This window comes from Pantherophis guttatus, chromosome 2 (genome assembly GCF_059756535.1).
Source record: "Pantherophis guttatus breed Tessera chromosome 2, ASM5975653v1, whole genome shotgun sequence".
Lineage (NCBI taxonomy): Eukaryota > Metazoa > Chordata > Lepidosauria > Squamata > Colubridae > Pantherophis > Pantherophis guttatus.
In genome coordinates this window covers 114,944,179-114,972,145 of record NC_142064.1, presented here as the reverse complement: position 1 = coordinate 114,972,145, position 27,967 = coordinate 114,944,179, and the positions used below count along the sequence as shown (strand labels likewise).

The window sequence follows — 27,967 nt, the reverse complement described above, 5'->3', positions numbered from 1 at the left end:
GCCCATGTCAGGAGGTATGTAAATGCCTTGCATTAGAGAATACTACATACTTCTTTCCCTTTCAACTCAAAATAAAAAGCATCTTGTAGGCCTCAATCTTTAGTTGTATACAGTCCTTTGTTTTTAAAATCCCTCTGTAATATCAACTCAGACTTAAACAAAGTAATTTATCCCAGCCCATCATGATGGGTTGGAGATGGGAGGCAGGGAGGGAGACCAAATGCTGAAGAAAATTATTCTTTAGTGGAATAAGAACCTTCATTCCAAGTACCTTCTCAGATCCTGCAAAGCATTTTAGACCAAATTATCCAAATGGATTTAATGATGAATAATCTGCTGGGGGTTCCAGCCATTGGTGCAAGAAGCTAGAAAATCCACTTTTATAATGTACGCCTCTCATATGCTGATACTGAAAAATGAAGCTGTTTTAAAACTTTACATACATGGAATTTCAAGATCATCACAAGCCAAACCACAATTCAGTCTATGGAACCTCACTGAGAAATAGCCTGCCCCTGGCTCACATCAAATATCTGTTCCCACTGCCCTGGCAACATTCAAACCTTCTGAGACCTGTTTTTGGAAACATACACATTTGCATCAGAGACTTTAAAACAAAAAAGCATTTTATTCAACAAAAATGCACAAATGCCTGCTCAAACTATAAAAACACAGGAAGCTCTTAATTCATGACCATTACCAGGCTTTTACAACAGCTATATTGTGAACAAACATCAGCTTCAAAAAACCCTATAGACAGAGAGAGAGAAAGACAGACACCACCCAGCAGACACAGGGGGATGTTTTGTTATCATTTATTTGTGAAGTTAAAAACGAGCGGTAAAAAGTAAAAATTTGAGCATATAATTGTTTGTTCCAATTTCCTCTTGAACAGACAAAAACACGATCAGTCCCAGCAGTGGAGAAAATGGAAGGGCAGGGATGGGGTTGTCTGAAACACCAACACCTTTGTCCGAGGAATGTTCCAACTCTAACTAAAAAGCAGAGTGACTTTTCCTTGTAAAGTTTATTTTTAAAACAAAACAGAAAAGAAAAAGAAGTGTTACCCTGAAAACTGAGGTGCGTGTCAGGCAGGATGGGGTCTGGTGGAGGCGGTTTTAGTCGGCTATCTTCTACAGCTGCTGGCTCAACATTAGGTTTGGAGATCTGGATTTATTTTAAGAGAGATGTGAAGGCGGCATGGCCAAGATTCCCAGAAGAAACCCAGCAATCAGAGCAACAGGCCAGTTCCCTTCCCACCCTGCCACTTCCTGCAGTGGCAGCAGCAGCCGCCACCTCTCTCTCCAAAACAAAAGGTTCTCGGAGATGGGGAGGGTCACATTCAGCTCACTGAGCCTGTGGAAAGGAGAAAACATGAAGGAGTCTGTCATTGAGAAAGGAAATAAGAGAAGGTGTTTATCCCGTGGTTTCAGGTAGGGAACCTCATTTGCTAAAGGTCAGAGCACCCTTGAACATTACAGTTTTTCCGGGTACAGTAATACAATAGAGAAATAAAAACAGTAGACAATAAAACAGGCAATATATGCTTAATATACATGCAATTCTGTCTTTCTAGCTTATTTCTAGCTCATCATTTGGTCTCACCCCAAATGTCACCACCATTCCATTTAGCAAGCAGTTCAATAGCAAGGAAACAAAATGAAACTGGTGTCCGATAGAACTTCCTGTTCATCACCCATCCACTGTTTATTAGGGAGTTTGTGGAATGCTTCAGTTCTCTTGTATTTTATAGAGCCTCTTCCCCTGGCCAGTCACCGAGACAACAGCGTCTCTCATCCTGAAGAAATGCCATGCAGAAAATGAATAAGAAACGGCCTTTCCACTTTAAAGTTTTGCTCATCTGCCAGTGACTTTCATAGAACACCAAGTAACAATTGGAAGGGACCTTGGAGGTCTTCCAACTCCGTTTGAGCAGGAGACCCGATATCATTTCAAACAAATGGTTGTCCAACCTCTTCTTGAAGACCTCCAGTAATGGAGAATCCAACAACTTCTGGTGGCAAGTCGTTCAACTGATTAATTGTTCTCACTGTCTTTAATTCTAGGTTGGATCCTCCATCTGATATTTCTTGTTCTGCCCTCTGGTGCTTTGGAGAATCGGTCAGCCTCCTCTGTGACAGCTATCATGTCACCCTTAGTCCTTTTCTTTGCTAGACTAGATATACCTAGTTCCACAACTGTTCCTCATACAGCTTAGCCTCCAGACTGTTCTTTGTTGCTCTTCTCTGCACTCCTTCTAGAGTCTCAATATCTTTTTTGTACCATGATGACCAGAACTGGATGCAGTATCCAAGTGTGGTCTCACCAGAGCAGTATAAAGCAGCATTATCACATCACTTAATTTTGATACTATCCCTCTGTTGATGAATCAGATTTTTTGGCAGTTGCAGCACATTGCTGGCTCATACTTAAGAGGTTGTCCACAACACGTAGATCCCTCTCACTGTCACTGCTGTTGAACCAGACACCACCTATTTTATACCTTTTTTTTTGCTTAAGTGTAAGACATTTTCTCATCATGGAATTGCATTTTGTTGGATAGGACCAACAAAGCTAGTTTGAACTAACTTGAACAAAGTTCAAGTCTGTCAAGATCCTTCAGTATCTTGGATCTATCTTCTAAAGTGTTGGCTATTCCTCCCAAATTTGATGAATTACCCTTTTGTCTAAATCATTTATGAAGATGTTGAAGGGTACTGAGCTTAGGACAGAACCTTGGGATACCCCACTGCATGCTTCCCTCCATGTCAATCTAGTTCCATTGAGGACTACATGTTGAGTGTGGTTGGTCAGCCAGTTACAAACCCATCTGGTGATGCTGCTGCCTATCCTACACTTTTCTAAGTAAACTACAATCACAGTATTTACCTGATCCATTAATTTAGTCAAAGAATGCAATTAGATTTATCTGGCACGATCTGTTTGACACACCCATGCTGGCTTGTAGTAATAGCTTTACTTGTTTCTAGGTCATTGCATTGCTTGAAGAAAGGACCTTTAGCTTGACAGTTTTGCTCATCTGTCATTTATTTTCCCTACAGAATATGCTATCGGTCTGGTGCACCAGAAGCATATTCACAGAATTTAGTACTGGAGAAAAAAATTAGTGTACCCAAAAGCTCCTGTTTTCTATTATGAAAATAATGATCAAGTTTTCATGGTTGTGAAAATACATTTGTAAACACGTTTCAGATATTTTGAACAAGAGAAAGGCCAGGCTTCTTGGAACCTTTGTATCAATAGCCACATGTTTGATGTATATGCAATCTGTACTACTTGGCTACACTTGGGAGAGGGAAGACAATTTATGGTTCTGATTTAACCAACATTATTGTATTTATTAGATTTTTATCTCACTTTCATTACTCTACAAGCAACTCAAGGCGGTGAACATATATAATATTCCTTCCTCCTCCTATTTCCCCCATAAGAACAACCCTATGAGGTGGGTTGGGCTTAGTGACAGACCCAAAGTCACATAGCAGGCTTTCATTCCTAAAGCGTGATTAGAAGTCTACTGGTTTCTAGCCTGGAGCCTTAACCACTAGACCAAACTGGCTCCTTCCGAATAATCTCACCCATGAGGAGATGTTAGAAATGACGCATACGCTCACCCTTTTTCTGGTGCAATCTACGCTGGCAACTTAGTCTGATGGCAAGAATGTTACATCCTACTGTCTCAATGTGAGCTCTGGTGATACCTTTATTTAAGTTTATATACCTGTCCTTCTTGTCAATGGATGGTTGCTGGTGCTAATAGATAGAAAACTGGGTGCCCCCTATCACAGATGAAGCAAGAGTGGCCAAATACTTAATACTTTTAAGATAAACTTAAAAGTATATGCATAACAAATCCTAGATGGCAGAGATTATATCACAGGAATCAGTTGCTAAATCAAGCTGCTCACCTGCTGTCCCTGCTGTGTGGGGGGTGGCACTGGTCCGCCAGCACCAGGTGTCTGTCCATAATAGGCAGCTTGTTGTCTGTAGTATTCTGCCCACGCTGCGCTATAATCTGGTTGAGGTCCTGGTGGTGCTGCTGGCCCTGCACCGGTCGCTACTTGAGCTGCTTTCAAAAAGAAAAGGATCTCTCTAGTCTATCCCATCCATGCCTATTCAGACGCGCGCACGCACCCCGCCACCTTGATTCAGTGCAATTTACTCCTGTATAAGAATGCACAGAGCAACAAAAAACCTTTGGCATTCCAAAGCCAATCCAGTTTGTCTTGGAAAGCCTGTGGCATTCTAGCTCACCTTGCTTCTTATAATACTCCTCCCAGGCTTTTGTGTAGTCCTGCTGGGGAGGAGCTCCAGGCTGCTGTGGCTGCTGGCCTGTAGGACAACAAAGGACAACAGGACTTGGTTGCACCTGAAGCATTTTGACCACCCAAGAGACCTATTCCCTTACAGAATCCAGAACTTTAAAAGCAGGGACCTCAATTACTAATGGCATTATTTACCAGCAGTCAGCCAAAAATTATAGGTGCGAGAATCAAACAGTAAAGGCTGAAGACTTGAATAATTTTGTTTTGTGTTCAGCATTTTTAAAAAATAATACAAGACAGCTATATTTTATCATACTTTTGGAACTATGGGAGAGATGCTCAGCATTTATAAACTCATATAAGCAGAAGTTTTCACATGCAGTCAACCACTGCCCAGAAAAATACTGGGGAATCATCAGGCACGGCAGAATTATCCTGAAACATATTCCAACAATATGGAATAAATAACAAATATTTGGGAACAAAATCAACTATGATGCTCGATTAAAAAGAAAACACATGGTCAAGATACCCAGTTATTAGGACCAAATATTTTGCTTTGTTTTCTAATGTGTAGAAATTTGCTTGCTTGAAAACAGGGCCTTGAAGTTTAAGGAAACACGTAAATTAATTCAGTTCTTTCAGCTTAAACTCAAAGCACCCAATATCCAGAATACCGAAAAAGAAAATGAAAAGATTAATAGGAAGAGAGAAAAGAGCTGAAGTGTTCTGAATCAAGTTGTCACCTATAATCCTAGCAATCATTCCATTAATGCCCTTTTCCAGTAAAAGAGAAGAAGCACCTGTAGAGTTACCTAGTTTTTTGTAGTACTCCTCCCATGCTTTTGTGTAGTCTGACTGTCCGGTGGGGGGCGGCTGGGGGGGCTCTCCTTGCACCGGTGGTGCAGTGGGGGCTGGGGGGGCTCCTGGAACTGGGCCAGGAGGCTGCTGGTAGTAGTGCGAGTAATATGCTGCCCAGGCAGCATTGGGGTCTGCTGCTGCTGCTGCTTTACCTGGAATCAGATGACAGTCTGAATACAAGCCTGGCCATTTCTGAATCCACAACTGTAATTTGTAATCCACTTTGATGAGGACTAACAGTGAAGTTTGTTTTTTTAAAAAACAGCAAAAAATTCTAACAAACACTTACTTGGATCATGAGGAGCTGGAGGTTGCCATTGTGGGTAGGCATTTCCCCAGCCTTGAGGTGGATATTGAGGTGGTGGTGGTCCCCCAGGGCTGAAAGAAGAGGTGGGGGAGAAATTGGTATAATTGATCAAATGTAAGGATGTACATATAGGGATTTCTAAGTAGCAAATGGGCCAAGAAGTTACTCTAGAGAAATAGTACTACTGCTTGGAGAAACTGGAGAGCTCTCCTTCCTGCCCCACATAGCACAGGATTTCAAGCCAACTTCCCTTGCTGAAGAGGGTGCTGGACTGTCATTAATCCAATTTGCTATCATGGATTAAAATAAATTGCCAGTGGCCAAGACAAAGTGAGTTTGCTGTAGCAGTGAAGTTTCTAGGCCACAGACTGAGAGTTCTAGTCCTCCCTTAGTCATGAAAGCTGACTGGGGGACTCTGGGTCAATCCCTCTCCCTCAGCCCAATTCCCTTCCCTTTCTAAGGAAAATAGGCAGAAGCATTGTGCAAGGCACCTTGAATTATACAAAATAAAGTGAGGATAGAAATCTATCAATATATAAACATTAAAGATAAGTAAGTTTCTAGAAGGAAGCTGGGAAGTTACTTTTTGAGAACTTTTAACTTGCAATAGTGACAATCAAGCTACCAACAATAGACCATGACAAAAAGGCCATATGAAATGGCAATTTGTTTTTATGTTTCCATATCAATGGTTCTTTCTATTTCTATATAGAATAGGTCGTGACCAGAACGGTGGCCAAAATGGCCACAATCAGCCAAAAGCCAAATCCCTTTTGAAAACTTTTGTACAGATAACAAGCAATAAAATTAGGATGCACAGCATAAACCACGTTTCTTTCCCTCAACAGCACTATTACATAACTCTTTGGACACAATTCTTTTTCCTCCATTCACATAATCCTTGAAAAACCCCTCGAACAGGGGAAGGGCTTTTCATGAGAAAAAGTTTTGTCAAAAGGGACTTCCTGGTTCAGCTCAGCACAGTTGCTTTTCTAGGTTCCGAGCTCAGCATCTTGACTGCAGCTAAGACTCCCCAAATAGAAGGAAGTGGTACTTACTGAGGGGGTGCACTGGGTGGTCCTTGATTGAACGGCCCAGGATTGAAGGGACCCATGGGTGCTGGTCCAGGAGGCCCACCAGGCCCAGGTCCTGGCCCAACTGGGCAGAGGGGACCCTAAGAAAGAAACATGTAATCTGTTAGTGAGAACTGCCATATCAAGCCTGGGGATTTCTTGTGCAACTAAAGGTGGGTAGTTACCTCAATCTTCTCCTCAATCAGTTGTTTGGCATGATCAATTTGCTGAGGTGAGCCACGAATAATGAATAATTTGAAATTGGGGTCTCCGTTGGGTGGTAGCTGCCGAGATATTTCTACAAAGGCTCCTGTCTGCTGGTTTATGGCCTTTACATTTTCCCCACCTAAAAAATAAAGAAAAGGTAGCAACAGAATGCTTGATGCACACCTGCTTGGGACAACTAAAGAAAACAGGAGATGCTCACCTCTGCCAATGACCAGACCACATTTGTGCGTAGGTATAGAGAAGGTCATCTCTCCTCCTGGAGGCCCCCAGTTGCCCTGCCCTCTGCCCCTACCTCTGCCTCCAGGAGGCATTCCTGAACCTGGAGGGCCTGGTGGACCACTCTACAAGACAAGAATACAATTAACTTGAATGACGTGGGGAAAGCAGAATAAAATATTGCCCCAGAAGGGTTTCCAGAAGGGAGAGCTCTCTCACTATGTTGTCAAATGGTGCATTTAAGAATTACAATAATGATGTTATTTTCCTGAATGAGATCACAAGAGTGCTCAAACTGCCCTGAAAGGCAGCTTGATATTTCTCCTGCAGTGTGTTCTGCAAAAAGATTTTGAGCACATTCTAGGACACATATTCCATGGACTGCATGGTGTTACCTAGAACTTGGTGGAACCCCCAGTGCTCTTTCCTAAACTACTCTGGCAATGCCAGCCTTTAATTTAAAGTACAATTTACTTAAAATAATAACAATACCAATGATGAAAATAAGCAGGTATGCGCACATAACTTGGGACAAAGCAGCCCCTTAGAATATTCCATCAGAACACTCTGCATGGGTATGTGGCAACAGGACAAAAGTCAGTATGTTTTTGATGTTCTATACAACAAAAGTGGAAACATTTTGACTATTTCAGATATTTGAAAATATAGGAATTTGGGATAAGTTTCTGCTCTCTGCCCTGGTCCCCACCGCGGTACTGCTTAATCTGAAAACTTTTTATAAAACAAAACAATTACAACTGGCAACACAACAATCACAACACTCAAAATATCCAAAAACCTGTCTTCTAAAAGCTGAGCAAAACCAACATGCTTTCTCTCAAAATCACAACCAAATCTACAGATCAATACTTCGTTTTGAGCTCAAAACAGTGGTTTTAAATCAGAATGCTTTGCATTATCTTGGCAATAATAAATTTCATCTTCTGATACAATTTCAGTAATGATAACAGTAAGTTCATTTGGGTCAATATATAATTCTATTTATATTTGTAACAACACAACTCCACCCACTTTTCAGGTAAGCCTAACTGACAGCAACGTCCCAAATCAGATCCAATAAATTTCCACTAAAGAAATATTGCTCAATCTTGTTATATGGTGCACTGTTAGTTTGTGCAACAACAAAAGCTGCTTGATATGCTGAATCAAATGTAAATGCTATGGGGCAGAAATTCTAAACCACAAAAAAATGAAAATCCTTGAAGGAATTATGCGTGAAAATCTGATGAGGTATACCTTTCTGAGTTATATACGACAGAATTAAAATATAATGGAAAAAACTGTTAATAACCAAATTCAAATTAAATTCCAGATTATCAAATGTATTATTAAAGTTCTGGTTATGTTTCTTAAGATGTTTTAGTATCTCTTTAGTCAAATGTGAGTGAAAATGTCTTACAATTGTTTTTAAACTTCCATTTCACTGAGTTGACTGTAGGTGGCGCAAAAAAACTTAAAACCAAACCCCCTCAGTAATATTAAGTTATATACAGGCTCTACTTATGACTACAACTGAGCCCAAAATTTCTGTTCCTAAGTGGGACAGTTGTTAATTCAGTTTTGCTCCATTTTATGATCTTTCTTGTCACAGTTGCTAAGTGAATCATTGCAGTTGTTAAGTTAGTAATAAGGTTGTAAAGTGAATCTGGCTTTCTTATTGACTTTGCTTGTCAGAAGGTTGCAAAAGATGTTATGACCCCAAAACACTGCAACCATCATAAATATGAGCCAGTTGTCAAGTGTTCAAATTTGATCACATGCCAATGGAGATGCTGCAATAATTGTAAGTGTGGAAAATGGACTTAAGTTACTTTTTTCAGTGCCATTATAACTTTGAATGGCCAGTACACAAAAGGCTGTAAGTTGAGGACTACCTGTATATAACTTACATATTTTGAACACATAAGTTATATAGTTTTTTAAAAAACAAATATAACAATTTATATAGCAATCTACAAAAACTATAATACAGTTGCTTAATTAATTCTTCGCAATTCTTTTATTTCCAAGACTAGATCAGCTCAACTAAATTTCAGCACTCTGATGGATGAGATAAACTCCCAAGGAAGGTCATACCCGAAGACTCTGGAGAAGGTCATTGATAATCCTGGCAGCATGTTCACATCTATCAGGCGGGCCCATGATATGGGCAATTTTTTCAGGACCTGTCCCATCATCTGAAATGACAGTCAGAACATGTTCTACAGTCAACTGGAGTTTAAAAATTAGAACCCTTGTCTGTGGTCTGTGAACACTCACTCCCCCTCCCTCTCCCTCTCCCTCTCTCTCTCTGTGTGTGTGTGTGTGTGTGTATACACCAAACAGCATTCACATTCAACAGCCATCCATCCAATTAATGGTTTCCTCCTCAGGAGCAAAAATGCCCCGATTTCATGTGAGGACATGTATAGTACACCCACACACCCACACAGAAAAGTAGATATGGGATGTATACAGTTCTAGACAAGGAAAAACCTCTGTCCAAAATTCAGAAGACCCAATTCAAGGCAGTGGAACTACAACAAACTTGATAGACCCAGGTTTTTATAGGGGAACTTGCCAAGTTTCAGTTACATCTGCCTGAAAAACCTGGATTGTGCCAAGTTTGAACAAAGAATAAAATGTTCTACAGATTTTCAGTTATCTAAAATGTTTTAGAGATTTTGCCTTAGATCACAACTGAGAAAACTGCACCCCCCAATTTCAGAAAAGAGCGCTGGGTAAAATAACGTTACACAAAGGAACAAAAGCAAATTTGAATTAGCAACAATAATGATAACCAAATAAGAATTTGCGTTGAAGAAGGGTGGACGGAAAAGGCACACAAGCATAAACCTGACATTTTACCCTGCGATATGAATACAGGCTCTGAAGTAGGGGTGAAATCTACTTACCTTCCTTACCAGTTCAGAAGTGCACGCGCCGCCTGCCCGTGCGTTGCTCATGTCACATGACCACGCATACTCTGCGCATGCGCAGAGGGTAAAAAACACATTACTTCCTGGTTAAAATCATGAAGTAACGACACCAGGCGGGTGGGTGGAGCCTCACGCTGCCACAGCTACCAGTTCTCCCAACCACCTGCCAGAATCGCTACCGGATCACCCGATCTGGTCCGAACTGGGAGCATTTCACCCCTGCTCTGAAGGTGAGAGAGATTTGGGGTTCTCACCTTGCTTGAACTGGATTCGAACTCCAGCATCATTCTGTATTTTCTTAATCATTTCTCCACTCCGCCCAATGACCACACCAACAGAATGCCGGGGGACTGGGACCTAAGCAATTGAATAAACATCTTATTTTATTTACTAGATCTATATGTTGCTAAATCTTCTCAGATTTGTGGCAATTTATAACAATAAAATTCAATTAAAAAAATAAAGTTTGTGTGTGTGTGTGTATATATGTTATATATATATGTTTTATATATATATATGCATATTCTTTCTAGCCAGGTTTTACCTACGTAAACTAAGTTGTTCTGTAGCTCTGGTTGTGTGAAATCTCATTCACAAGCTTCAGGGCTTTTTTTCTGTTGACAAACTGCAACTCTGTGTTGCTCTCAACACAGAGTTGCAGTTTGTCAACAGAAAAAAAGCCCTGAAGCTTGTGAATGAGATTTCACACAACCAGAGCTACAGAACAACTTAGTTTACGTAGGTAAAACCTGGCTGGGTGTTTGTATGTAGGTCTTTGGTTATTCGGGTTTTCTCCCGCGTAAAATTGGAAGTGTCTTGGCGACGTTTCGACGAAGTCTCATTCGTCATCTTCAGGCTGGTGTGTTTTCGGCTTCGTGCTTCTAGAAGCAATGTGTGATCGCAGCTGTTTCTTCCTTTTAACTGCCAATGGGGGTGTGAACTGATTGGGTGGGAGCTTGGCTGTGTTCTGATTGGGTGGAGGTGTGTTCTGATTGGTTGGGGGTTTGGCTGTGCTCTGATTGGAAGGGGGTTGGCTGTGTTCTGATTGGATGGGGGTGTGTTCTGTTTAGGTGGGGGCTTGGTTGTGCTCAGGTTAGTCTGAGTTGCAGGGGGATTTGAGCTGGTGAGCTGCATTGCTTTTGTTTGCTTTGTATTCGTGGTCGTGCCACATCTTCATGGTGGGTGTCAGTTTGCTTCATACGGATTGGAGGGGTTTAAAGTGGCTAATGATGCAGCTGTGGTCTGGCTTCTGGTTTGTGGTCGTGCCTCATCCGTGTGGGTTTACTTTTTGCGTGGATGTGTGGTGGTGACATCCTGTGTGGTTTTCGTGTGTGTGGGTCTGGTGTCCTTCTTTGTGTTAGGGACTCGTTTGTCAATGAGGGCGGGTTTCCAAATGGCTGGTAGGCGGGAGGTATCATCTCGTTTATTCATGCTGTGTGGGCGTTTTTCTATCTCGATGGCTTCTCTGATTATTCTGTTGTTAAAGTGTTCAGTTTTGGCGATAGTTCTGGTCTTTTTAAAGTCAATATCATGTCCTGTGGCTTTAAGGTGTTGGACCAGGGAAGAAGTTGGTTCCTCTTTTCAGACTGAGTTCTTGTGTTCTTCAATGCGTGCACTTATTCTTCTGTTGGTTTGTCCAACGTATGTGGTGGGGCAGGCGGTGCCTGGGATTTCATATACTCCTTAATTTTCTAACTCAATTTTGTCTTTGGGGTTTCTTAGGATGGTGGATATTTTTCGGTTTGTGCAGAATGCTGTCTTGATGTTGTGTTTGTGGAGGATCTTGCTGATTCTGTCTGTGGTGCCTTTTATGTATGGGAGGAGGAACACACCTCCACCCAATCAGAACACAGCCAAGCTCCCACCCAATCAGTTCACACCCCCACTGGCAGTTAAAAGGAAAAAACAGCTGCGATCACACATTGCTCCTAGAAGCACGAAGCCGAAAACACCAGCCTGAAGATGACAAATGAGACTTCGTCGAAACATCGCCAAGACACTTCCAATTTTACGTGGGAGAAAACCCGAATAACCAAAGACATACATACATACATACATAAAATGAACTACAATGATGCTTTTTATATATAAAAAGTACATAGAACATTATCCAATGAAAGTAATAAACGCGGCTGATGACCTATCAGTCAACAAATACCCTCAGGGAGAGCTCTGTATCCACCAATTTCCAAAATGGAAGGACTGATTTCACTTCTAAGGAAGCTGTTCCAAAGTATAAATACCAGAATAATAATAAAAAAAACACCAGTAAATAAATAAAATAGAGGGATTAATGCCCAACTGAAGCTGTTTTTTCCATTACCACAGAAAAGTACCAATAATGTTCTCACATCTATTCCTCCACCAATCCTTGAACCATATTCATTCCGATCACCAAAGCCTCCCTGGTCTCTCTCTCGTAAGATGTCCATTACCATTTCACAGGCTTGCTGCAAAGAAAACTCAGCATTAATTTTGGGATGATTTGAAACATACCATAGAACATTTCACCTAAGAAATGTTAGAATTTCCAATGAAGAAAGCCTTTTTCTGTGTGTTATCAGGGAAGCTGAGCAATTCCACATCACTGGTAGAGTACAGCTGTAGATAATACTGGCAGAAGATTTTTCAGTGATCTTATGAATTTGAGAAACAAAGATAACAGGAAGGAACAAACTGGAGGGCAAGGACAGAGGTTTAGGCTTGAACAAACCAGGAAGTGCTTTTAAGAGGTGAGATAAACTTTAGGGGGTGATAGGTCAGTGCAGACCAAGATCCAATCTCTGAACCCTCCACTGAAAAAGGAATGTTACCATTTCCTCAGAACAGGGAGAAGAATCCAGTCAAAGCCTTTAGTAAGTCACTATCAACAGGAAGATAAATTAATAGATTACAAATGCTACTTATCTGGCCTAGGATAAAGCCATATGTTCATAGGAAGGGAATCAAGACAGCATTCAGATTCAGAGAGCAACTGAATATATGATTGTATAGTGTGAAAATCAAAATACAAGAAGAAAATTGCAATAGTCAAAGAAGAAGCAACTTGAACTTTAATTGAAAAATTAAATTTAAGAAGTAAAACTGTAAATTTTAATGTTGTTTTAACTCTTCTTTTGCCTGGGCTTTTAGTCATATTTTATATTATTTTATGATGTTGTTTATAAACTGCCACTTAGATAAGATGTGCGGTGTACAAATTTTATAAACAAGTAAATAAAATTTTAAAAAGACAATTTATCATGTAATTCAGCAGAACTGGAATGAAAACATTTGAGTAAACTAACCTAATATTGTAATTATAGCTAAAGCATTAACCTTTTTTATAACTATGTTACTCACTCCTGTTCTGCTAAATGTGCCTCATACAAACTCAAGCTAATGTATTAATAAAGATGGAAGTTCTCTGGCTTTTATCAGACTGTACTTTTAAAAAAAGTTAAACTGTAAAAAACAACTCCAATTCTTAGTAGCAATTGTGCTGAATAGGAAAGAGGCTAATTTCAATTGCCAGCTAGAATATAGAAAGAGTTCTTGGCTCTGTTGCAAACAGATTGAACCATGGAGAAGCTCTGAAGAGAGGATTCTGCCTTTGATCACTGCTATGATATTGGAGATCCTTGCCTTTTTAGAGGGTGATCAGTAGGGGGGAAAACCTGATTTGCTCTTGAAAGGCTCAAAACTGGAGGGCAAACTGTTCTCATTCCCGCTAATAAAATACATCTTAATGAAATGAAATGAAAACAAAAAAGTTATCATATCTTGAGAAAGTAAAACAAAGATGTTTATGAACCAAAGACCTTTCCTCTTCAGTGCACTTTCTGGCTAGAGAGCCATAGCTTTCCATTCTATCTGAACTGAATAATCATACTTTTCTAAATCAAATACAATCAAAAACTAACTGGCAGTATTGAATAGTAGTCTTTTAATCAAAAAGAATAGTGATACAGGGAACTACTAAAAATCTATCACAGTAAAGGGAAAATTAAATTACTCTCAACCCCGCCCAAATGCAAAATGATGAAATCAATAAGCAAAACAAAGAGTTGGCCTTACCTGCACTTTGTATGGGTCACCAATTATTCGAAGAGGCTTGTCTACGTTTGTGTTTTGTGAACCGTCCTGAATTAGAATCATTTTCACTCCAGCCCGCTCCTACATGAACAAGAAATCAAAAGGGTTGCATAACTGTCAAAAATTCCTGTATGCTCTTCCTCCTTATATGTAACTTAAACCAAGCCAATAGTAGAAGAGGAAGAAGAGGAGAAAATGATTTTGATGGTGATATGGATGTTTGTAATACTTCAAGCTCACCTGTAACTGTTTAATGGTCTCTCCTCCTTTGCCGATCACCAGGCCTGCTTTCCCAGCTGGGATCATGATTTCCTGTACTGTACCATTCTGTCCGTTGGCATTATCATGGAACTGACTGGGTGGCCCACCACGCCCTCGAGACACAATATCATCAAGCATCATCTTTGCCTTTCTACAGAGGAGAAAGAGTCAACTCTGAATGATGGCAAGTTACAAGATTCTCAACATTTCCTCTCTGATGACGAAGATTTGAAATGGAATTCCCAGCAATATTTTCAAGCCTGAAAAGTCTACAAATCAGCATGTTCCATGTTTGTTCCACAGCTTCCTGCATAATGGTTAATAGAATTTATTCCAGTTGCAAACACAATCACTTTATTTTTGCAATCATTTGTATTTTTGAATTTACATACTGCATTTATTTTAGTTCTATCTGTGCTTCTTTAGCAAGTACAGATATGCTATAACTGTAATATTCAATGATGATTTTAGTCCCATGCTAGCCTAGAAAAACATTTGTGTTAAGTAAAATGTTTCTCTATATGCAAGATCAAAGTCAGCAGCTACTTGTGCCTTTTAGGTACTGCATGCCCAAATTATTATTGTGTCTTCGTCCTGAAAGGCAACCATCTTCATTAAAAACCCAGCATCTATTTACAAAACAAATTCCTGAATTGTTAAAAGAGCCAGAGGAACATAAAACTTGGTCATTCAAATAGAAGTTGGCTTAACTCCCCCCTCTCCCCCTCCCCCCCAAACAGCATGAAACAAACCCAACTTTTGCAATAAAAGTGATGCCTCTGATCTTCTTGAAAACACTGACAAAGACTAAAAACTACTCACTGCACAGATTCTGGTGATCCTGTCAGAGAGACACTCCGTTCTGGTAGTCCTCCACTGTCTGTAAGGGAAAGAAAAGCCATCAAAAGACAGTTGTCAACTTCTTTCTATATCAATACATTTCCCCAAAGAATCTGAGCCTTCCATCAATCATGTATTATCAAAAGGACCTAGGATAGTTGGATAGGTCTATAAAACACAGCTTGCACTCTCTACAAACTGGGTTCTGGATGTACTTGACTAGTTTGGTGTTAAAAGGAAACAGCAATCAGACAGAAAACGTAGGATTCTTAACAGCTGAAAAATCTACTGCAAAATTACAGGCAGTTCACAGGTTACACAAGACCAGACTTCTGTGATTTGATTGGGTGAAAGAAATAGAAGACATAGTGGTTCCCATATTTACGTATGCATCAACATGACAGCCAACCTACATAAAAGTCAACTTGACAAGTGATCCAAGAACAGAACGGTATTTAAGGCTGTGTTAAGTCAATCCTCAATAATAATAAAAAAAAGCTTTTTAGCTGTGCTGTGTAAGAATACTGCAAGTGTGTTTCCATTTTGACAATATTTTTCTCTATGGATTTATACAGCATGGTAAGCCATAATGTATCTGATTTGATTTTGGTTTAGCAATAATGTGGAAACAGATATCATGGTTCATTGTAATGGTTTGCAAACTATGGTTTAAGACTTAGCATGTGTGAATATTCCAAATGGCTTAGGCAACCAACTATGATTGAGCAAACCATAAATTAGCACAAGGCAAGGCAATTTCTATGGCTCCAAAGACTCAAGTGATCCTTGAGAAATAAAAATAGGCTTATCACAATTAACCATGACCTCCAAAACCCATTCCCACATCTGTGATGAGGCTCCTACTATTTTGGAGACCTCAGTTCCTTTTCTCCAAATGTTAAGTACAACTTTCCGCTATCCAAAGATGTCCTGCTCCTGGTAATATGTAAACATGTAATTATTAAGAGAATCAGAGTACCAGTTATATTACCAACATTGGAATTCCTTGCTGTCTTCCATTGAAGGATTGCCCAGCTTTCCAGCCCAGACGAGACTGGAAAATAGCAACACTTTCTCAATCTTTCAAACAAGGACATCCCACAGACTCTGAACATTGTCTTTGTAGGTCCCTGAAACTGCACCAGTTATGTTTAGTCAGGCGTAATTTCCCACTTACCTAAAGCTCTCCCATGACGCAAAAAAACCCATATTAACTGGCCCTACTGATTGTATTTATTTCCTGATCCAAACTCATGGCTGAGTTCCAGTCAGAGATACTATTAGATCATTGCTCTACCCACTAACACTCCTCTGGCAGTCCAAAAGAAAAGTACAACTGTGGCCTCAATCCAGTGAATGATTGCTCGCCATAGCTTCAAACTAACAACAGCTACACTTGTTACATCTCTCCATCTTCAAGTATAGGTTTGGAAAGGAACAAATATATGCTTGTGTTACATTAACCATGTAGTGACTTATTCTCTATGCAGTTTAGCAAAAAGGACAAATGCTAAGAAACAAGCTTTTGAGATGTCTCAAAGCTCAGATGAAAATATTGTATTTTCTCATGAAAATAAAAGAGACAATAGAATGACTACTTAATGTTACTACTCAAACCTTCAAGAACAAACTAACAATCTGTTTTTTACAAGCTATGTTGTTATTTATTAGAACTGCAATGCTTTCGATTTGATTCCCCAAAATTGCTTTGAAGTGGGAATAGTGAGAGAATGTGAACATTGCACCATTTCTGCAATTTTTCAAAGCAACTATATTTTTTCTCAGAATAACACGACAGCTGTATAATTCTGGGAAAAACCACAATGAATTTAAATAGTTGCAGGCAAGAGTTGCCGTTTCTGGTCTTAAATGAGCACTGAGAGTACTAACACAGTATTTTAAGAAGGACCAGCTAGAATTCAATTATCAGAAAACCCAATGGAATTTGCCAAAAGGCCCAAGAACCATTCCTGGAAGACAGATGGTCACAAGATTGAACAGGTGTCCTATTTCAAATATCTAAGAGTACTCCTTCATTCTGCCAATAGAAAGAAGCTCCATGAAGACCTCATTTCTGAAAATGCACAGAGAAGCTTATCTGCCATCCTCAAATCCCACAAGATAAGAGGTGGACACTATACTGTGAATAGTGCAACTTTTTAATGGTACCCAGCTGGGCCCCTTTGCAATTTTTCACCATTAGGACTTGCTTAATCCAAATGTCTAAGAATGACTCTTTGAATCCCAAAATGTGTCTCTAACACTATCCTGAGACTGGAGACAGGCCTCATGAAAGTGGAAGCTAGAGGGTGGGTAACTATACTCAACTACTGGCTCAAATCCCCCCCCCCCCACCATGTCTCATTAACTATGAGGGATGACTTTCAGTCCACATGGAAAAAGATAGTGGTAACTAAAATCTCACCCTTGGCCTTCTCTCCAGGTCTTCTACTCAGCACAAGACATGATCAGGCTAAAGCACCCATTAAACAATATGTAACAACTGGATCTAGCCAGGCTTCCAACCTTTATTACCAGTGAATCCAAGAGGTACTCTGCCTGCCCTATGACATACCTAACTAACCTTAAAGAACCTAACTACTGGAGGTTGCTTATTCTGGCATGTCGTCATGCACTCCGTAAGCTGTCATGAAGGCCGATATAGGAAGATTCTCTATCCAGAGAGACAATGCTTGTGACTCCACACAGAATGTAGTTCTACAGAAATATTTCCACTAGCCTCATCTCTCCGTTTTTGCATCAAAGCTCATGCCTCATAGAACAATTCTCTATCTCCCGTCAGCTCTCAGATACTAACCCTGCTACAATATATGTTGCCAGATTCTGCATAGCAATACTTAACATCTGCCGCAAACTAGTCTTAATGAACATCTAGTTTTTCATTCTAGAATGCTCTGTATTGAGATACTTTGCCGCACATTAGACTTTCTGCTCCCCTACACCCATCTAATGCTTCTTCCCTTCCTTTTAGATGTTTGCTCTTTAAATTTTTAGCCTTTTGATATACTTTCTATGCTTTTTAATTGACCCTCCTTATACTGTTTTTGACACTAACATTTATTTGCATGATGCTGCTGGTTAATTATGTGCACATGACTGTACATGCCACAGATTTTTGAAACAAGTCTTCAGAAATTCACATGATCAGTGTTCATGACTGATGTGAAATGTTATTATCATGAACGAGACTTAGAGGAAACACTTTCTGTGTGTTCCATAAACCCTGCAGCTGCAAATCCTTCTTTGACTGATTGGGAATGAGACAAACCAACAAAGCTAACGGATAAGATGGGATTAATCTCTCTGCACTTGTGGCTCTCTACCAGAAAGTGGTAACCAAATCCACCTCATAGTCTGCTCTACAATTTCACGCCTACCTGGTGAGATCTGTACTTTGCATCCAGAGTCCTGCTGTATTTTGTTAATCTGCTCTCCACCTCTTCCTATGACTGTAAAGCAAGGAGAATAATGCTGAGAAAATCTTGAGATAAAAGTAGAAATCTTATCTTCTAGCAGGTAGATTTAAATACAACACTTTTTCATCCTTCCTCAAAAGGGATAGGAAAGAGCTTTCGGATATATTGGAAAAGCAGAAACAGACAAATCTTCAGCAGAAACAGACAAACCCAGTGTAAATTTATTTCTATTTTAAGTGTATAACTTTTTCACTGTACAAACTGCATTAGCACAATTAAGTTTAAGACTGCATTGTGTGCATGAAAAAGTAGTTGAATGGAGTATTATTTCAAGATTCCTTCAATTCACCATTTACAGAAGGAATAATGGAGGATAAGTGATTCTCCTAAATGCCCAATTCAAACAAGAGTATTGAAATAAAGATCTCGGAAGCAACAGAAAAAAGATAAATTACAATAGCCAAAAAAGTACCTCAGCACCCATTCAGACAATCTCTAGCTTTCAGAGCGTGAATGCCAGGCCAATTTAAAGCTAGGGCTTTTGAACAAATTGCCTACTGCAAATCAATTCTCCCTTGCTTAGTTAAAACTCAACTTCAGGCAGTGTTTTGCAGCCACCATTCCTTCTGGCAAAAGGGAACTATAATCACTCACAGAAAGTTGATGAATCCAAAGCCAAAGCCACAAGTAATCCAACAAGGAATTCTGAATGCCTGTTGCACTCCTAGCCTGAGTGTCCAAAGTGAATCTGTATTGTTGATTGACAGCAAACCCCTCCCCTCCCCATTCCTGCTAGGATGGGAAATGCTTACATGACGTCTACCTCAAGTTCTCCTTAGAATCCAGCCCTCACCATTTAATGAATGTAAAACTTGCTGAGACTTTGTAAAACAGAATACCCACCCGGCATTGCTGGAGTAATCTTCCACATAGCTCTGAGCAGCATACAAAGAAACGCAAATGCCTGTCATCTCTCAAAAAACCCCCACACAAATAGGGCTACAAAGAAACAAACCTGCCTGAGCCTTCCCTGTAGGAAGCTCAGCCAACTGGCATCGAGAAGCCAAAGCAGCACTGGTTAGTAAAGGTGAAGTAGCAGTCTTTCAACTATGGCAACAGCAGGTTTCTCTGCTCCCTGTCTAATACTCACTGAGTCCCACCATGCCATCAGGTACTCTGTACTCTTCAGTCACTGTAGACCTGCAAGGAAAACGGTCAGCAGCTTAAAGTAAGGAGTGGGAGAGTTATAGAAATGGATCTGGGGTTCACCAGCATCCATCAAGAAACAAAAAAAGGAGAGTTTTCCTCCTCCCAAAAGAGCAGAAAGGAAGGTGGCTGAACAATTAAGCACCGCTTTGTGGAAATCACCATGTGATTTTCCTGCACTGCCTGGCAGGACTCATGAGCAACTAAGTGGCCCAGAGACCACTCCAGCAGCATTTGCAAACAAGGATCTTCAGACAAGTTTCAGAAACAAAAGCTATGAAACTGAAGCTACACAAAGACTTGTAATACTCAGTCATGGCCAAAGAGCACAACGCTTCACTACCTAACAAGGCATCCATGTGCCTGGAATTCACATCTCTCACTAATTTGGATGCTGATCTCCACCTAACAAAACAGCCTTCTTTCTTTAGGGCAGGGAAATGCTACCCCCTCAGAGGTAATCTAAACCCACAATCTCAACCCTGAATATTGGTTTAAGCATTCCAGCTCAAATACTGATGGAGAAAGAAAAAAAGGCCCATAACTAAGTTACCTTGAGGGAGGATGGATCGGTCCAAGCTGAGGTGGTGGAGGCATGGCTGAAAAGAAAAGGAAGAGTCTGATCATAAAGTCACATTCTAAAAAGAAATATGTAAGCCAGTCAAATGGAAACTCTAAGATATTATAATATAACTTTGTATGTAATTAATACATCCCCTAGCAATTAAAAAAAAAATACATTGTACTTACGTTCTGGCTGGGGAGCCATTTTTTTGCTTTCTGGCTGATCTATTAAAAAAACAAAAACAAAGAAAAGAAAATGGATATAGATTAGGATAACCTCCTTTCTATTCTGCTATTCAGAATGAAGCATCAAGATTGCAGCTACAAGAAAGTCCATTCTGGAGGCTGTAGTATTCACACGACAGTGGACGGTAGCATTCACATGACTTATCAACCAGAGATAGGGAAATGGACAGAACTGAACTTTCATCAGTCCAGGTGTTTCAGGAGATGAGGCTGGAAGGGGATGCCCCTGCTCAAAAACCCTGTCCTTGATGTGATTTATGTTTTTTTCTTATGCCTGAGAAAACAGGCTACTGTATCATCAAGAATAAAGCATTCCTATGTAGCTGTCATAAGGAGCCAACAAACTCACTTTGGCAGGTTGAAGTGGTGAGTCTTGGCTCAGAACATGTCCTTGCATAGAGAAGAATCAGTTCCCCTGCACCTTTTCCATTTGGAATATCTATTGTGTGGGGATGTGCAGTGATCGCAACTGTGAGAGCAAGTTGTAAATGACGTTTTGAGGCTGCCGTTATCTTTGAACCACTATTAAGTGAATGGTCTTAAGTTGAGGACTAGTTGTATTTGTCTAGCCACCCTCCATCCGTTTTTATGGAATCTTTGCCTAAATTTGCTGCACAATTTATAAGGACATATCTGCATCCTTTTAACTGTTTCTCGTGGTATGTGAGACTGAATAACTGTTTAAAGGAAGGGATCAGGCAACCTTGTTTAATGACACTAGTCCAGTGACCATTTGAATTTATGATGGCAATGAACAAGTGGTACTTACAATTGGTTTTTGTACTTAAATTAATTGCAGTGTCCCCACAGTCATGATTTCCATTTAAAACTTTCTTTGATAGCTTCTATAAACAGTCAATAGGAGAGCTGGCAGGAGGTTGCAAATGGCAATTGCATGACGTTCTTGTTTAATGACCCCCAATGATATTTGCTTAATGGCAACCAGAAGTGCTGGCATTTGTGTTGCTAAGGATGTGGTCACCCAACTTCACGCTGTATGACTGCACCGCTTATTGACAGCAATTCTCGTCCCAATTACTGTTATTAAGTTAGGTTTGTATTTATTTAAATTTGTAGCTACCCAACTTCAATAGACATTGCGCTTGACTTGGCTCTACTCAGAGTAGGCACACAGTACCTCCATCTTCTAGTTGTCTCTTCTGACCACCAAATCCAAAATCAGGTGTAGTGTTATTCACAGTTGTGGCTGAATCACCCCCAATTTTTGCTGCTATCTAAAAGTAAAATTGACACTATGATTACAACAGATTAAGCTGTAAACCACAGAAAGAATTAAAAATAAAACTGTTAAAACAAAAGTGTTTGAAACACAAGAATCTTCAAGTAATTAAAAATATATCCCAAACCTATTTACTGAATAAAATACAAAGGGTCTGTAGATGAAAAAACTTGACACAATTCAAACTTTTAATTCTTACATATGTACTTTACATTGCTCTGCTAATACAGTTAGAAATTTAACTATGCAGCAACATTTTATATATTGACTCACATCAGGCATTCTTAGTGGCTAGGCCAGGCCCTTCTCAGTTTTTCTTCTCCCCACTTATTTGACCCTGTAGCATGGAAGGTTTACTACAGACACCCTCTTACTTAGATCCATTCCTGTCCCCAGAATTCCCTTCCCAATTTTGGTCAGTTGCAGCTATCATCTTTTTAGCTTTAACACTGTTGCACAGAAACTAAAGAAGGCAAAAAGAAGGCAAAGTCCAGTCATCAACTGCAATAGCAGTTGAAGAAAAGATCAGTAAATTCTACTGTATTGGCTGAGTGAATGGCCTGAGCCCATCCAACACTGCAGCCATATTTTTTGAAAGAGAAAAGTTGCTTCCAAGGAATGGATTAAAAGGAACCCCCGGTTGAGAATATTATGGGGTTTTGTTGAGCTAGGCAGCTGAAATTCAGGATGGCAGAGAAAACGAACAAAAAAAAAAAAAAAAAAGTAAGAATTTTTCAGATAGAAGGAAAAGGAATAGTGGAAAATCAGACTGGGAACAGGGAAGTTCATAAAACAGACTGTGGATGTAAGACTCTCAACACTTTTACAATACAGTATGGCATTTTATTGTACACTATCAGAAACATCAAGGCATTTGGTTGGCCAACTATAGGAACAGACTGTATGATTAAAATTAAACAAGTTCCTAGAACAGAGCTCTTGAGATGTTCATGCTTCTTTTTTCATGTTTTATTGAAGTGATTACAATAAATATAGATAATGGCCACTATGAAAGTTTACTATAGATTTTTGGCTCTCAGCTCTTCTGGGATGGTATTTTTTTTTTTTTTTTGGCCAAAATGACTCCACTTGAAATAAATGAGAATTAACTCAACAGTAACCATACTAACTCCAATGACTTCATAAGTATCTATGTGTGCTATAATTATTCCAATCCTGAAAAACATTAAATAGTTGCTTTGATATGTACTTCCTAAACAATGAAATTCTAACTTTCTCTCAATATAAAATAATATATATTTAGATTATGGGAGGAAAAATGCTTTTTTTTAACCATACATAATGATTACAGAATCTTCAGCAATTATTTAAATTTAATCTACTCCATGGACCAGCATTGGTCCAAAGCATGCCAGAAACTGGTCTGCACAAACAAGTGAAGCCCCATCTGTGGGATGCAGGCAGCATGTGAAATCAAGCCCCCTCTGGTCCGCGGAAAAACTTCTCTCCACGAAACCAGTCCCTGATGCCCAAAAAGCTGGGGACCGCTGCTTTAAATGTCAAATTTGGAAATGATTATTGGTACCATATCCTTGACGTGTCTCACTTGTCCCACTATAATCTTAAAAATAAAGACTATGGTGAATTCTTAACTAAGAAAGGCTATTGTAATGAAAAAAGTAAACTGAACAAAGGATACCTAGAGGGCAGAGTCTGAAATAAGGAAGTTGGCAAGGTACTTTAAAGGACAAAGAAGAAATAGGTTGCATTGATTTTGTACCTTAGCAGTAATAAGTAAAAATGAAACCTGGTAAGACATACACAGACAGAAAAGGAAAAAGTGGTAGCAGGAATGCAAATTCTGAAAAATAATGAACAATTTCTTCTTCAAGAAAGGAATTATAAAAAACTGAACTGTATATTTCATAAAGATTATCAGACTCAGATAATTCTAGAATGATTGCAATGGCATATTCCAAACCAATGTCCAAATGTTTATGCATTAATTGAACACATTAGATTAGCATCTATATAGATGAAAACATCTATTATAAATGCCTGAGTTCAGATTAGTTTCTACATTGCCATAAGCAATATGGCACAACCAGCTAGTTTGCCATTAATTTCAATGTTTTCTTGAAATTCAGCTAAGTCAAGATATAATCAACATCTAGTTGCAGAGATCTCTAAAACACAGGTTATTTCCTTTTTGCTTAAGAAAGTCCAACTTCAAATAATTTAGATGCTTTATGTTTTATTTTGCACCTTACTTTTTTTTTAAAGACATTCAAATGATTACATTTTGGTTTTTTGGCAATATCCAACCATAACTTTGTGGTGACATGAGTAGCAAAGAAATTAATTAAGAAAACAAACAAACAAACAAACAAACAAACAAACAAACAGATGACTGATTCCATTTTTACTGCTCTGTGACTTGTTCTAGCAATAGTTAAATAAATGAAATTCATATCTGGGCTTAATCAGCAAAGAGTTTTTTTTAAAATAATGTTGCAATCTCATTAATTGTACTATAATCCTGGAATAACGTACTTCCATCCTTTTTAAGAAAACAATGCATAGGGCACGATAGCCTATTTGGTATAAAATACCCATGTTCCTAATAATTTTGAAAGTTTGCAGATCAATTCAGAAAATCAACCAGTTTGCTAAACAGTAACCAGTTGCTATTCACTTAAAAATTATTCACAATCATTTTTCTATTGAAATATAAAGTCATATAATTTATGTAAGTCCGTAAGCAACAGTGACTGACATAGAACTTCACAGATGATCTCAAGCTAATTTTTCTCCCTCTGGCTAATATTTCTTCAATAGGCTGTAATGATCATGAGCTATCCCCACATATTCTGTATTTCCTGAATAACAACAAGGCCCTCTGACCAATACTATAGAAGCCCTATTCCAGTGTCTGGAGCTGCTGGGGACAGAATGGGATGAAATGGGCTCCAATGAAATACTAGCAAGACTAAGTGGCTGTGGGTATTGGAAACTTCCTGAGACAAGGTTATTCCATTTTTAGTTCTGGACAGAGTTGCATTACTCGAGACACACCCAATATGCAATCTGGGTCTCCCTACTCTTTGAAGCGCAGACAGATGATAGTATGGCTAGGAAACCCTTTGCACACCTTCAGGTGGTATGCCAGTTACACCCATTCCTGGACCAGGAAGCCCTGCTCACCCCAACTCATGCCTTATGTTTAGATTAATGCAATGTTTTCTACATGGACTGCCCCTGGAGAGCATTCAGAAACAGACAGAATGGAACTGCACAGGTAATAAATGATGTCAGATATACAGAAGATGTAACACCACTATTATGTGAGCTGCACGGGCTACCAGTATGACTCCAGATGCAACTGAAGGTGCTGGCTGTCACTTTTAAAACCCTATATGGCTTGGGAATGGGTTACCTGAGGGACTTTTTCCCAAGAGTCTCTACCTGTCCAACCCAATCTAGCAGATTGGGGCACTATGCAAAGAATATTGGATGGTAGGGACTAGAAGTCAGGCCATTTTTTGCAGTCGTCCCTGCTCTGTGGAATATCCTTCCCCCAGAAGATAGCCCCAACTCTGCTGGCCTTTCATAAGGCTTTAAAAAATTGGCTGTATACCTGAGCCAGGGGTTCAGAATGTGGTACATATACCGTTTGGCTTTACTGTTAACTGATTAAATACATACAGCAGCCAAGAAAATTATCAGTGTCCCACAAATAAGCTAAAATGTTTTGGGTAAAAAACCACCTAACCTTCCCAATCCAATAAAAAAGGCACAATCAATCAACATTGGGTCTTCCTGAGTATGCTAGCTTTTCTACTTGCAAGTATGTGTTAAGGAAAAAAATAAATCAATGACAGAAATGTACAAAAGACAATTACAAGAGCAACAACAGCAAGACTTACTCCTATCACTTATTCTTTGTGAAAAATCAAAGAATTCAATTCAATCACTAGAAGTTTCCAACTGCTTTCACTCCTCCAGGAAGCAAAAAAGGCACAAATATTTGATTCATCAACAATCTTCTTATAGACCCAATGTTGATTGATTGTTGATCTTCAATCCTGCATATATTGGACGTGCACTGAGACACTACTTCTCCACCCTTCTTTCTTGAGGACAAGCTAAGAAATTCAGTGTTAGAAATATGGATTGCATAATTGTAATCTAGATTGCAAGTAGAATCACATTTTATTGTCCTGTGCAAAAAGCACATGATGCAAGGAGAGCATTAGGACATAATGGGCAATCTTGAAACTAAAACAATTCTCCCTACTCCAAAAAAAAAAAAAAAAAAAAAAATCCAAATAAATTTTAAATTCTTTTGCTTCCCAAATAGATAAAATTCATTTTCTAATGTCTTTCTAGTGCACACATGGGATACATCAGGCAAACATGTACTGTACTTAAATTACAATTCCAGAGTACAAGGTAGATATTTTGAAAGGGCGATCCAAAATATTAAAAGTGAACCATGACATCTGGAAGTGTTAAGAATGAGTCTCTAACCCATTAAAACAAGATAGCTTTCTGGTGGTGCTCCCAATACCAAAATGCAGTTTAAAATATTGGCCTCTTCTGCCACGTGAAGCGATACTGCCCATAAACACACACACCCATTTAGCCCCAAGAAACCACCCTTCATGTAATAAAGATCAGGAGGGGCTTGCGGGCCACTCTGTTAGCTTCCGATTGGCAAACAAAAATAGAAAAATAAATAAATAATAAGACGGTAATTTCCTCACTTTCAACTGAGGGAAACAAAAACTTTTTTGTAAAAAAAAAAAAAAAAACAAGCCTTCTCTGTTCCTATTTCCCGGCTTGGTTTCCCAGTCAGAACCGACCCACGTGCGCCGGGTTTCCACTTCCTTTAAAGTAACCTTCCCGCAGGAAGAAACTAACTCGCCCAACGCTCTTTGCTTTCTGCCTCCTTCCTCCCCCCCCCCGAGGCGCGTTAGGTGGCACAGTCCAGAACTCTTGTCACCTCAGGAGTCGACTACCTCAGCCTAGGGCCGATCTCCAGCTTCCCTACAGCACCGGGCCTTCTCCGGGGCAGCCGGGGAGAGATGCAACGCTCCTCGCCCTCAACCGCCCTCCTCCTCCTCCTCCCCACGCGATCGGGTTCCTCCGCTTCCCATCCACCTCAGCTCCTCACCTGCCGGGCGCGCTGAACAGCATCGGCGAAAGCGTCCTTACGGATCCCGCCGGGTCCTGGACCCGCCGCTCCCCCAGCCTGTCCGGTACCGACAGCGTTGCCTCCTCCGGCTTGATTTGGAGGCCCGGCAGTTCCGGTTCCTCCACCCGCGCCCGGCGGCCCAGCGGAAGGTGGCGGAGGACCGCCGGTGCTATAGTCCGACATGGCGGCAGAGATGAACGCGGCGGCAACGAGGGCTCAACGCGGGAACCAGGCCGAACACTCTACCCCCCTTCACACGCACGGCCGCACTGCACGCCGGGAGCCCAAGAGGCGGGACTTCGCGCCATTATCCCCGCCTCCTGTGCAAGCCACTCATCCGCGAGATCGAGATGAGCGACATCGCAGAAAAGCCAGTGACTATAAAGAGAGGCAGGCGGCTTGGACGCCCGATCTATCAGAAGCGATGACAGGCGGGATCTACAGTTTGAGTGTCAGAAGGCTACTCGAATTGTAAAGAGGAAGGCGGCGCTTTGCAGGATCTATACCAATTGGAAATTGAGAGAGGCGGACTGAATGGTCCATGATGAACCTATCGGGGTAGGACGGTAGCTCAATCCCGAGTCTCCAATTGGAAAACCCGCGAATACGTCATTGCTATCAAATGGAGACAACCAATCCGGCAGTTCCAGTCTATGTTGCGGTTGATGGGGGGAATTCCTCTCGCCGACTGAAGGTTGAAGGGCGGGATTAAAGTATGATTGATGGAAAAGATGACCACTCCTACTCGGCAACTCTTAAAAAGACTCCACCACCAACTGCGAAGGGGCCGCTGGAGAACTGAAGCGCGCCTTTCGACAACCGCAGCGAGGAAAAAGCGCAGCCAACCGCGATCGAGCCATGAGATAGGAACCATCGAGTGAAGGCAGTGCACACTTCCGCTTTATTTTCACGGAGGTCTAAACCCATTGGCCGAGAACTCAGCGAGGTGGGTGAGGCGTCTTGCGATCGGCATGCGCCCTTCGGCCAGAGGCATCACAGGGAGCCTTCCCCGCTCCCTCCGAAAACTGAGG

General features: G+C 40.3%; 1 protein-coding gene across 6 annotated transcripts; it reads right to left on the bottom strand.

The window, feature by feature from the left end:
* Positions 1-608: 608 nt before the first annotated feature.
* KHSRP (KH-type splicing regulatory protein) lies at positions 609-27,839 on the bottom strand. Of its 6 annotated transcripts, none has more exons than XM_034434435.3 (20): positions 26,916-27,839; positions 21,677-21,773; positions 20,479-20,517; positions 20,282-20,327; positions 19,673-19,722; positions 18,484-18,555; positions 15,068-15,125; positions 14,225-14,396; positions 13,967-14,065; positions 12,262-12,360; positions 10,165-10,267; positions 9,069-9,169; positions 6,955-7,096; positions 6,713-6,873; positions 6,513-6,628; positions 5,437-5,525; positions 5,102-5,299; positions 4,276-4,353; positions 3,930-4,087; positions 609-1,356 (listed from the first exon to the last, which is right to left on the bottom strand). In XM_034434435.3, the coding sequence occupies exons 1-20, from the start codon at positions 27,117-27,119 to the stop codon at positions 1,348-1,350; spliced, it is 2,091 nt and encodes a 696-aa protein (XP_034290326.2). In that variant the 5' UTR covers positions 27,120-27,839; the 3' UTR covers positions 609-1,347. The 6 variants fall into 6 exon arrangements, with proteins under 6 accessions (XP_034290326.2, XP_034290325.2, XP_087744715.1 ...); XM_034434434.3 differs by having other exon boundaries at positions 609-1,798; positions 26,916-27,378; XM_087888589.1 differs by lacking the exon at positions 18,484-18,555 and having other exon boundaries at positions 26,916-27,625.
* Positions 27,840-27,967: the final 128 nt, after the last annotated feature.